At 36.9% G+C, this 12,958-nt stretch overlaps 1 protein-coding gene across 1 annotated transcript in view; it reads right to left on the bottom strand.

Moving 5' to 3' along the window:
* Positions 1–12,958, bottom strand: part of wnt6b (wingless-type MMTV integration site family, member 6b) — a 31,507-nt gene that overhangs the window by 12,487 nt on the left and 6,062 nt on the right. The window contains exon 2 of the mRNA XM_032568076.1: positions 2,814–3,034. Coding sequence (XP_032423967.1) covers positions 2,814–3,034 — 221 coding nt within the window. The remainder of the gene's footprint in view (positions 1–2,813; positions 3,035–12,958) is intronic.

Genomic DNA, 12,958 nt, shown 5'->3' with positions numbered 1-12,958 from the left:
AATACAGAGGCGTTTTTATTTTGACATTTATTGGTCCCAGCTTATGATAAACAACCATAAAGGGCAAATCCAGGTAACTGAGGACGTAAGCTTCACAACAGAAGAGTACCTTGGCTTCCTTTATGGACAGGCAGGAATCTATGATTAATTGTCTTCAACTGGTAGATTCTTGCCCTCTTTCCCTTTCTTGTCTTCATTCTCTTTCTCAGTGTATCTTTGAATCCATCACTCCTCCATTCTTTCTCTTTCAGAAATACTAACAATAATGGTGCTGCAGTCGACAGTAGACAGAGAAACAATAATTTAAATCAGCTAAATTAACTTTGCTTTTTATGGGTTTTTTTTTTGCTTGTTTGTTACCAGAAAGGTACTGAGAATGTTTACTCTCTCTTCAGAAAAAGGCATTTATTTTCTTGTTAAGTAACAAATTAAAGGTTTCCAAAAGAACAAATTATAAGATTTTGATAGCTGACAGTTATGGTTTTGACTGGTTTCATATAGCATGTGAAATTAATTAGAAAAAAGCCAACTTTGTAACATCAATGAAAGATAAGAACAAAATGGGTTTTGTGACATGTTTGGCACATTTTTGGCAGTCTAAATGAATATTAAATTCCATGTTTGCTAACTCAACACAATGATCACAAGGTCATCTGTAATCTCAGTTAAACATGAGACAAGCAGCTCTCGAAGAATCCAATCACACAAAAGAAAAACCAACGCAGTAATTGCCAAGGACCCAGCGGTGACCCAGCGTCAGTTATATTAGAGACTTCAAAGAGCTGCAGCACCATGTTAAGAGATCCTAAAGGAGATGATAGGAAAAAGCAATCTTAGGTAATCTTTTCAAGCGTGCCCAATCTGATGAAGAGGAGATTCAGTCAAGTGTGAATATGTCTGGTCAGAAATACAACAGCTGCCCTTGTCTGTTGGAGTACTGTCAGAAAAGGACCTGACCTCAAGTGGATGGAAACTGAAATCTCCAGGTACTGATGAATAAAAACCGAAGGAAAAAAATAAACAAACTTGTGTTGACGTTATACATTTTCACTGTCTGGTAGATTTCTGGCCTAAATTGATCTGCTTAATGCAATATACTTTAAATATATTTTTCAAACAGGGATCTCCTGTTTGACATCACCCTCTCTTCCCATTACAGCTTATGCTCATATCAGACTGGCTTAGAACCTTACTACATTGTAAAAAAATAAAACCTCCCAGAATTTTCATGTTCTCTGCAGTGTCACTGTGGTACAAGTGCTTTTATCTTTTATAGACTAGGGGGAGGAATGGAAGACTCTGACGATGAATATCAACTCCAGGGAGGTAATCATAAATTGATTAGGAATTGGTGCTGTGATTCATATGCCTTTACAGAGAGATTGTAAGTCGTGTATTGAACTATTTTTGATGATAGGTTTATGTTGTAGTTTGAGAATGCGGTCAGGGATGGAAAGACTGGGATGTCTTGCACAAATAATTCATTACCAATCATTAAAAGGCCATAACTACACTAATCGGTTTTACTTAAACCTACAATTATACTATATTATACTTGATCTACTCTCAGCAGACTGTTAATTATTTTCAGAAGCCGGCATTTCTTCTGTGGTGGGCTGTCATAACTAAAGCACAAGTGGAGTAAGGATTTTCTTCCTGCATGGCGCTAACTTACAGGTGAAAAAGACACACTTGCAGGCCTTTCAGTGATCCCTTGAAAATTTCATTCTTCAGCCCCGATTGTTTCGATTCCAAATATGTTGCTTGATGGGAAATAATCCACTTATAGGAGGAATAATCCAGTTTCCCTTTGGGTGCAGAAGAGCAATCCTAAGCCAAATGTTAAACTTTGTCTGATTAAAAGTGCAATCACAAATAGTTCAACAATTAGTCATGTCTGGAAATGCCTGAAAATTGAAATCACATGTGCGGTTGTTGTAACAGGCACAAAAGGAGGAATGTATCGAAACTGCTAACCAGTTCCTTTAAGAAAGTATATAGCTCACTAAACTTCAACGAACCACTTTACTGTAGCTGCTGCAATAACACTGTAAGTAGCTAATATAATCAATCATACAGCAATACTGTTCAGGATAAGGTGGACTCAGAAACCTCCCATGTATACATAGGAAAATTCTGCATATTGTGACAACCTCAAGGATTCCTTCAAATGACAACATAATACCTGTGATGGCAGCTTTATGTTAGAATTGGCAAGCGACATACTGTAAGTGCTGCTGCATCATGATTGCCATCACTCTGAAATTAGGTTTCCTGCAACATACAAACTGTCACTGAGTTTGTAAAGACTGCAGGACTGTCTTCATCTGGTGTGAAAGCAAGCCTTGCCAAAAGCAAATGACAAGAAAATAAATCCTCTAGTTCAAAGCAGTTTGTAACCTGGTCGCCATTTGAAAATGTTTTAGAAACATGTTTTCCTGACTTTCTTTGTACTTCTCACCTTTTACCAGGCTCTGACGTTTTTTCAGAAGTGGGATACATAACGTTCAACAATTTTTATCTTCCTGGGACGAAGACAAAAGATTTGCAAGGGACGTCTAAATACATATTCCATATTTTGTTTACCATAAGATTAATAGAAATGTAGTGGAAGGTGCCCAAAACGTTTTCAAACAGCAGTGGTTTAGCCTGAAGTGTAAAAATAAAATCACTTCTTTATAAAACTGCAAGCAAAACTAATGGATTGCTAATTGGTGTAAACATTTCACAGATACTGTTGAACACATCTAACAAAATGAAACCCAAAACTGTTTTCGTCATGTAATCAAATCAGACACTCCCTCTTCACTCACCTTGCTGTAGTACTTTGCCAAAGTATTTGTTGTGGCTTGTGCAATTCCACCTGCGGTACCTGAACTGGTATTGGCACTCTCTGACACCCAGCCTCGCTCCTTTGGCCACCTCGCTGACGATTTCTGGTTGAGTCTGGCACAACTCAGCCTGCTTCCCTGCCAGGCGCTTCGCCTTCCTGCATATGCTGTTGGGGTCCATGACCAAGGGGCTTCCCACTGCCCTGCAAAAGTTGAAACCATGTTAGAAAAAAACGTGGATCTCTGAGCAAGATATACAACAACATTCTCATCGTTCTTTTAGATAGGAATCAATCAGTAGCCACCACAAACCAACAATAATTAAGTTTTCTTTTCTTGCTCCAGAGCCTGTCAGCTCCCAGCACCGCATCTTGGCTGTGGCTACAATGGACCTCTTGAATGAGAACGTGGGAGACAACAGCACACAGTTTCCCAGAAGCATCTCTGCTTTGATATCAGATAATATTTTTGCTGTTTGATTGCATGTGGAAGAACTGTGTGGTCCTTAGAAAGTTGCAAGTCACATAGTTGGACACCTCTCAACAGAAGGGCCATATTAATGCTGCTTAAGTGGATTCTGGTAAACCAGAAGGCAGGCATTTTAGATTTCCAGACGATAGAAAATTGTCAGTCGTTGTTCTGGCAGTTAGGAGCTCTACCACTTAAACCACACATATCCACTAACTCACTCCCCTTTTAAAACGTTCATAGCTCAGGCCTTCTCAATCAAAAGTCTACATACTTTATCATGGATACAAAAAAAATTATCTTGTGAAGCAAAAATAAATAGAGTTGACTTCATGTAGAGTAAATATTTGAAATGTTAACACATATATAGATTCATCATTGTATAAATACCACTCCAGACCTCCTAGAAAGCTATGACAGATGAGTGTATATAATATAGATAAATAGTTTATCCTAACTCTTAATGGGGAAAAGAGGCTTGGATTAAATATTTCAAAATACTGCCAGGATCTGGGGCATCATTTTTGGCATAAAAAAGGAGAATCCTGATTGTTTAGTGCAGGTAAAACAACTTTTCTCACAGCATCTCATTTTACTTCATTTCACACAATTTTAATTATTTCACCTGAGTAAGCATCATCAAAACCTTCATCACTAGAAACAGGCAGGGAAAGAGAAAGTGAGGGTAAAAAAAAAAAATAGCTCTACCTCACAGTTTTTCATTCAGCCTTGTTCTTGTTAATCGCACCTCCTGATATCATTCATCTGCCTTGAGAGTTTGTTTTAAGAAGCAGAGCAAACACTCTCGCCAGTCCTCTCCCCTGGCGGTCTCATGCTTGGCGAGACGGGTGTACACGCAGACACACACATGCACACGCTTGCACGTTTCCAACAAATAATACGACAAGCTGACATGTCAGGGGGATGACAGAATGAAAACACCTTCCGTAGAAAAGCTTGGGCTAGCCTTGTTTTCATGCAGTCATGTTGAGAAAAAAGCATGCATGGAGATCAACTAATCAAATACACTCCCTTGCAGGAATATTGCAGGAATTTTACCTCTTGAGATTGTTCACATCTTGTCACATAATAATATTAGCTCCAGTGGATTTTATTTGAATGTTATGTAATAGAACAACACAAAGTAGAACCTTATTGGATGTTGGAAGGAAAGTTATCAATATCCTCAACACACAGTGGAAAAAATGGTGGTGGTTGTGCTATTTTTTTACAGATGGACCTAAATATCGGGCAATCCATTAAGAAAAACCCGCTAGAGGCTGCATAACACTTCAGTGAGGAGGTACAGTACAGACCAAAAGTTTGGACACACTTTCTCATTGAATTCAATGAGAAGGTATGTCCAAACTTTTGGTCTGAACTGAGTACAGACCAAAAGTTTGGACACACAGTTGTGTCCAAACTTTTGGTCTGTACTGTAGTTCACCTTCAAGCCCCAATTAAACAGCCAGAGCTACAATGGAATGGTGTAAAACAAAACATATTCATCTGCTACAATGACTCAGGCAAATGTCAAACCTCTATCAAATTGGGATTCTATGGATAGCTTGAAAATGAAAACTCTCATGCACTCATGTATCCAATTTGTCTGAACCTCAGCTCTTTTGCAAAAAGGATGCACAAAAATTCAGTCTATCAATGCACAAAGGTGAAACAAACAAAACCCCAATGAACCTGCAGCTTTACTAACAGGAAAAGTTAGTAAAGCTGCAATATAACTATACTGCAATATAAGGTTTTTATTTATAAAATTTAAAGTTACCACTTTCTTTGCTCTATCAATCTATCCATCCATTATCTAAACAAGCTTATATTTGCAACAGAAAAAGAAAAAGAAGGGAATACGTTTGCAAGACACTGCGATGAATAAAGTAAAAATTACTAATAGCAGATGGCGAGTAATTCTTATAGTTCAAACATGTCCTGTGAAACATGGACTTTAGAGCAAAAATAATCAGCTAAACACATACTGTCTACACAGACACCAGGAACACCCACCATTTCAATCCTCCTGGGTTTATTGAGTGTGTTGACAATATTTCTATTCAAACAGAACAATAGCGTTAAACTCATACAGGCAATTAAGTCACACAGACAGTTAGTGGGTGTTAATTAGCAGGTAGACCCACAATATTTAGCAACACACACTCCCTCTATAACCACTTATTACTTAACAACTGTTCTGAGCCTGTGTGCGTGCGTGTGCGGGGGCGGGGCGTGTGTGTGAGACAGAGAGAGAGAAATAATAAGAAACAAACTCAGACAAAGGTAAAACTAATGTCAAGTGATTTTCCAGTAAAGTGTTTTATTTGCCTTGTTTCTTTTAAGCTTGTGTTTATTTTCTGGAGCAATGATTAAAGGCCAACTGTAGAACATCAACATTTTACAATGGGAGGTGTATAGCTGTGAAAGTAGAAAAATTTCTGTATAGTTTTCTATTTTTATTCCTCAAACAGCTCTGCTCTAAAACTGGAGTGACATGTGATTTCTCACTGTAAGTTCCTTTCACACTTCACCTCACATCAAAAAGTGTTTTTCACATTTCATAACACATCATGTGATCAGGTAAAGTTAAATGCTAAACTAATCCTTATGGCTATCTTTAGTTAAAAATATGTGATGAATTTAACAAAGAGTAAGTCCAGCATGTGGGAAACTCAGGATAATCCAAACAACCAAGGTACCACTTTCTTCTAAATAGAAACCAGACAAAACAAGCACTCCAAATGAGAGTTTAGGTTTGGCCAAAACAGTGTACTTATTGTTTTTGGTGGGTTGTTGCTCAAAGAGCAGTTTGTTCAGTTAGCAATACATTTAAACCCATTAGAACTCAAGAGTCCAAAATGGAAACTGCAGAAGATGAGATGATGTTTTAACATACAGCAAACAATGAGATGTCTTGTCATGTTGTTTTAGTAATTCAGATGAGAAACATGATCAGGCACGTGACCAGTGATAAAAGTGTTCAAACTTTATATTACCTTAAATAATATCTATATAGGCTGCATGGTGGTGCAGTTGGTCGTTCTGTTGCCTTGCAGCAGAAGGTCTAGGTTCAAATCTTTCTGCAAAGAACTTGCATGTTCTGCCTGTATGTTCTCTTCAGATATTCTGACCTCCACAGTCCAACAACATGACTATTAGGTTAGTTGTTCTCTCCATATTGCCCTTAGGTGTGTTCATGCATGGTTGTTAGGCCTGTGAAGTACTGGCGACCTGTCCAGGGTGTCCGTCTGCTCGATAAGCCCCCAAGAAAAACACCAGTTCCCCCACTACCCTAGCAAGACAAGCGGGTACAGACAATGGATGGATTAGATGTCAATTCAAGCTGTCATCTGTGAGATGCAACATCTGTTCAAAACAGTGACATTGACTTCAGTAAATAAATAAATACCCCAGGTAAACAAACTGAATATCGTATTGCCATGCAAAGTGTGCATTTATGACAATTGGAAATAACAACCCACAATTATTCTAAACAGTTATTTGCAATAATATTAATGTGATCACTGTGATGATAATGACATATACCACAGTCTTATTCTGTAAACTAAACACTCCATATCAGCATCTTTTTTAAAGCATGAAACGATATTGTCATATATACAAAGGTGATCATGTGGTTAGTGAAACAGAATAATGACAGCAGTTACATTCAAAGCGAGGCAGCAAAAAAATGAAAATGGCACATTTGGACGTGCATGTGGAATCAACAGTTTATGCATGTTTAATTTCAGATTTTCCAATAACCACAGTAGGACAGACTGAGAGCGGATGTAGCCCCAGGGCCATAAAATTCCCCCGTCTTCATTAGGATAAAGGTTTCTGCCACATTTCCGCTGGATACTGGGTGTGCATACCACACACATTGGACTTTCTTAGAAGTTTGGGTGCATGATGAGAGTTGAAGAGCTGGATTGCTGTGGTGAACTGAGGTGGAAAAGTACACCACTGGAAAAAAAGACCAAAAAGAGGGTGATTGGATAGGATGATGGGATCAACTTCCTGTAAATTCTCGAGCCTTTTGTGCCCTTGTTTGGAGAGAAAAACATTCAAGTGTTCCACCTTAAAAGGTATAGTGTGGAGATACAGTATTTAAGGCTGCAACAAGCAGACATTGTGATTGAAAAGAAGAGCAGTTTAAAAAAATTATCTGAAATCCCAGTAAGCAAAAATGTATATATATGTATATGTCACTACTTTAGCTACTCAATTGTTCTGTGACTGTTTTAAAATGTAAAAATGAGAAAACTGTTGAGTTCAGTCGACCAGAGTAATATGTTCATTTTCTGCTTGGCAGTAATCTGATCCTCTCTCGCATACTCTCTCTGTCATTTGGGATACAGCTACTGAGCAGATAATCAAAGGAGGATGTTCTGTGGTTGATAATATCATTGGTTTGAGGAAACAGTGTCTCGCATGAACAGTTTTTGTGATGATAAAGACTCAGTAGAGGAACTCCATAGCAGTAAGAGATAAAGCAAGTTGGAGAATCAAACTGACTCAAATCACTGATAGCATTTTGTAGTCATCTAGAACATGTTCACAGACTGTCCATTCAAGATCTAAAGCTCGCATTGCCTACATCAGACTAAGGTGCTTTGAATTGGGCTGTAATTATTTGCATACCATGGAAGATATCTTAAATTAACTAACATATCATGTAGGCTTAGGACAACAACTATAGGTTTAACCTTTCGATGATTTGTAAAATTGGAAAGGTAAATCAGGTTTTAAATACAGATACAGATTAAGAAATGGATACCCTATTAAAAATTTTCAGGCTCCAGTTAGGGGTCACAAAGAGATTAGACCATGGCATTCGCCTTATCTTGGGTTTCATTAAAGATATCAGGGCACTGTAGTCATTGAGCTGTACTGTATGAGGTACTTCTTTTTTCATGCACAAATGAATGAGTTTCATCCCTCTTTAATCCCTCAGATATGACGGAGATGAAGATAGTCATGACAAATGTGTGTCTTAACCACCAGAATGAACAGAGGAGATGGTCAGAGGAAAACAAAGAGCCTTAAGATGGAAAATTAACTTCATGTTTATGTACAAATATATAAAATAAAATCATGGTGCGGTGCACCAGATACTATGCAATTCTAACATAATAAGAGAGTATTGCCAAGTTGCTACTGACAGACACCAGCTGGTGTAAATTGTGCCTATAAAAGGACATGTTTTGGAAATTTACATAGCTTTCAAGCCTATGATAGGATAAAGTTGAGAAGAAATTACCTTAGCAACTACCGTCCTGTTCATCTTAACAAGTACATTAAATGTTGGATTGCATTGTATAATCCATAATACCATCTTCATAGCTTTGGCATGATAATCAAAAGCCACAGCTTGGTAGTGAAATATGGAAGAATGTGGTCTTGTATGAAAAATAATAATATTCATAAACAACGTCTGGAAAAAGTTTCCCATATTGAAAGAAGTCTTAATTCAATCTAAGTTGTTCCTAACCTGCCTCAAACCCCCAAAATTGAAACACCCTTTTTATTCTATTTTAAAATAAAGATTTGAAGATAAAATAAAGATTTAAAAAATTTCTAAGACTTAGTAATGTCTTAAAGCATTTCTGTTCAGTGTAGAATTATTCAGCTCACTTTGACTTATTTTAGTGTTTTAAATTTTTTAGTTGTTTCAAATCTGATGGCGACTTCAACCTCAGTAGTAATCCGCTGTATCTACTTTTTCACTCTATCAACAACGACTTTACACGCGGATCAATCAAGTGCTGCCACAAAATAAAATAAAGTGGTATGTGCTCCATTAATTGTTTGTTGAATAAGATCATGAGAAAGCCTACACCTAAAAATATAGTCTTATTTCAATATGTGAATAATATATGCAGTTATTAGATAATATGAAGCAACAAATATGGATTGCATGAAAGTCTTTTTCTGGTTAATTGTTATTTTCACTTAAAGTGAAAGTGTCCCCTGGAAATTTGGAATACATTTTGTGTCTTCACGAATCATTTGCAGTTCTCCAGCCTAAAACAAAGTCCCTATCAGACATGTTTTACTGTATAGTTAAAGATAACCAGGGATGAGAATAATGAAATTGATTGTAGAAAACAAAGTTTCAACACTTACAATTTTTAAAGCCCCCACAGAGAATAACAATTTAGTGTAACATGCAGGAGAGCAGCAAGACAAAGGCAATTTCTCATGAGAAAAACATTTGTTCTGCTCTAACAACAGTGGCACACCCACTGCCGAGCTGCCAAAAGACACACATCAAACTTGGAGTATGGACATTTTCAGACAAACACAAGAGGTTAAAAAGTTGCATGGATGAGCTCAAAACTACTGAGCGATTACAGAAGGAAAGCCTGTAAAGTGACATGAAAGGTGATGCTTTTTGTAACACAGCTGATAGAGGAGTAGCCTTCAACTACTTATAAAACTACAGCAACACCGAAATAAATGTAGCCTATAGCAACTGGATGGGGGACACAACACTATCATTTTCCAATTAACAAGCACATGTGACATCACCTCGTGCCTATGGACAAGCTGTGATATGCCTAGGCCTGAAAAGGAAGGTGCTACCTCCTTATTCAGTTGTCAGGGATGCCAGACAGTACTCAAAGTGACAAGCATCTCTGAGTAATTGTTAGATGTCTTACTACAAAATGTCTAGAAAGACAAACTTCATGCTAATGGTCAAACCTCTTTCTTCCCAAAAAGAAAATGACTAAAAATCTTGGTATTTATTGAGTGATCCAGGTTAAAAGTCACAGACGTCTTTAGGTCATCATTAACTAACAATCTGAGCTGAGTTGCACTCCCTCTAAGTTTGCATTTTTGCCAAATTATACCCCTATTTTCTGTATTTGTTTTCATTTCCTCCCAATCTATTACATTTGAAGTTGAACTATGTAGTTAACCATTATATCTCATTTTATTCTTTTTATTGTTTTAATTAGTTCGGAAGATTGTGACATTTTCTGAATTCAGAATTTTATTTCACACCTTGTTGTTGGTGGCTTGGATTCCTGTTTGAGGGGTTATGAACAATGAGCCAAAATAAAATTAACAACTAGAAGATATTATTTACTCTCATTAGCACACCTAACTTACAGCTTACTTTGAGCAGATTATATAAAAAGTTGGTTTAATTTTGTAGCTGCATGAGTACAAGGTGAATAACAAAGCAAATGTATGAAATGAAAAAGGAACAAAATAATTGAATGATTTCAAAGCAGAAGCTTTGAGAACAGTTAATACTAAATACTGTACTAAAAAAGGATAGGAGAAGATTATCTCATGTTATACCATTTAATTTCTCATGTTTTTGTTCTGTCACAGTCAGTGGGAGTAGTTGTCTTGTAATCCAAAAGTAGAGTTTAATTCCATCTCCCATCTGTTATAAGTTGATGTTCAGCTGATCAAGGCACTTAATTGCTATTGGCTGCCGATCTGGGTATTGTTGAGGGAATGGCAGTCTTTATAGTTGTTTGTTGTTCTTCACCATGAAATGCCAAAATCCTTAAAAAAGTGGTTCTCTACCTGAACATAGCAAAAACTTAGTAGCACCAATTTATTGACAATAAAGTTCAAATTTGGAAAAAAAAGGATGCTGAGAAAGTTTTAGCACCAAAATAGGTTCAGTGAAAAATACTTTAGGACTAAGAATCTTATAAATTGTCTTTTGTCACAGGTGTGTTGGAACAGCTGGAGCACAAGCTAATGGATAATCTTTGTAGCTGGTTAATGGGGCCTGACTATCTGCTGACATGGTTCCAACATTGCGGAACTGTGCTTCAAATTCAGATGGTCTTCTTTCCAAAACTGCAAACTTTTTATTGCATGTACCACCATCGCTAAAGCAGGATAAACAAAACATATGACGCACCAAGCATGTAAAAACAAGAAGGCTAAGGTACATGCTAAAGCCTGCAGGCCCAAGCTGGACAGATGAAAGAGTACAAATTGTGAGGCACTGAAATATCTAATGAAGTTTTGAGGAAATAAAATAGTATTACAAAGTGTTAAGCATATACTATTTTGCATTGGAGGTAGATTTTGTTAGCAAGAATAATTTTAAATTTGTTAGCCAAAGTAAATAAGCAAGTGGAAGTAAGACCAGAACCTCAAATTACCTAATTTAACCAACATTGCAAGATTAAACCACTGAAACCAATGTTTGAGGGCTAAACTTCAGCTTTCCAATTATAAGTGATGGCAAAAAAAAAAAAAAAAATCTTTAAAGCATGGTCCAAAAATGCAGACCCATGCCATCTAACAAGAACACAAACAGGCACACACACACAATTTACCGTCAGTCTTTGGGATACCCACTGCCAAACCCGCACCGTCATTTAATCTTTATCTCTACTCATCTCACCGGTCCTGATTACACATTTAGCTTTTCAGAGAAGCACTGAAGTGGACAAGATAAGATCTGTTACAATGAAGCCCTCTTCAAGTGAGGATGGGGGTTCTGACTGTACAGTCTGTAACTGTGTCTCAATGAGTTTGTATGTGCAAGCATGTTCCCATAACTACATGACTGAATGAGTGCATACTAAACACATTAACTGAGATCTACTGCTTGGAAATGCAAGCTGAAACAAACCCACGAAACAAACAAACAAAAAAATTACAAAGGACAAAGTTTAAAAAGCCTATTTCATTTCTTCAAATGAAATGTTTTTGTGTTTTGTGTCGAATAAGATCTGTATTCATGTCCATGACCAAATTGAAATATATGATAAAGGGTGAAAGACAGAAGTGAACACAATAAAGTTGAAATACAACCAGACTGAAGCTGCAGTCAAACTCTCTTGTTCATTTGGCTCATACACAAAGAAAAACACAATCACCACTGTAGCTACTGTCAAATCAAAACATTTGATTTATGAGACAAATTATGAGACATTTTTGTTCGAGCTGCGTCTTTAAAATGATGTTCAAAATAGCAGGCATACAAAATAAAATTCACATTAAAAAAATACAACAATAATTTATGCATTTAAAAGAATTTACGTGAAATAATAATAAAAAAAAAACATTATAAACACCCTTCAAGGCATTAAGGCATGGTCAGTTTGGTGCTAACACAAAGGCAACATTCAGGCTTCGGTGGATGGATTACTTTGGGTGAGACTGGAAGGCAGAGGAACCTTGTCTGTTTCCCACCAGCTTCTGCTGGAGGAACATTTGTAAAACCATTATTGATTTAACATTACCTGGGTCATCTACAGATGTTCTGACAGAGGACACATGAAAAGTAAAAGAAAGCAATTTCCTGCCTGATAAACTTCATGCTCACAAACAAGTTTCACTGTTTTGGATGCCTGCTCTCTGCTTAAGTTATCTGTAGCAACCATGGCATAAAATACATTGTGTCCATTTTCCTTGAAGTTATGGGCTTTACTTTTCCTTAAACTCCTTCTAATGTTCACTCACATTTTTGCATTATGACGAATTGAGGAAATGTGCCCTCTTCATCATTTACTGTATATCCACTTGACAAGTTCCCATTGAAAGATGAAAATTATTTCTTTAAAAAAATGTTTCATTTTCGATAATCATGATTTTATGTAAATACTTTAAACAAACATACACACATGCATTGTCTATGAGCACCTGTGTCATTGTGGCATGTTCCT

The sequence above is a fragment of the Xiphophorus hellerii genome, chromosome 7 (assembly GCF_003331165.1).
Source record: "Xiphophorus hellerii strain 12219 chromosome 7, Xiphophorus_hellerii-4.1, whole genome shotgun sequence".
In the NCBI taxonomy this organism is placed as follows: Eukaryota; Metazoa; Chordata; class Actinopteri; order Cyprinodontiformes; family Poeciliidae; genus Xiphophorus; species Xiphophorus hellerii.
This window is presented reverse-complemented; position numbering and strand designations above follow the sequence as displayed.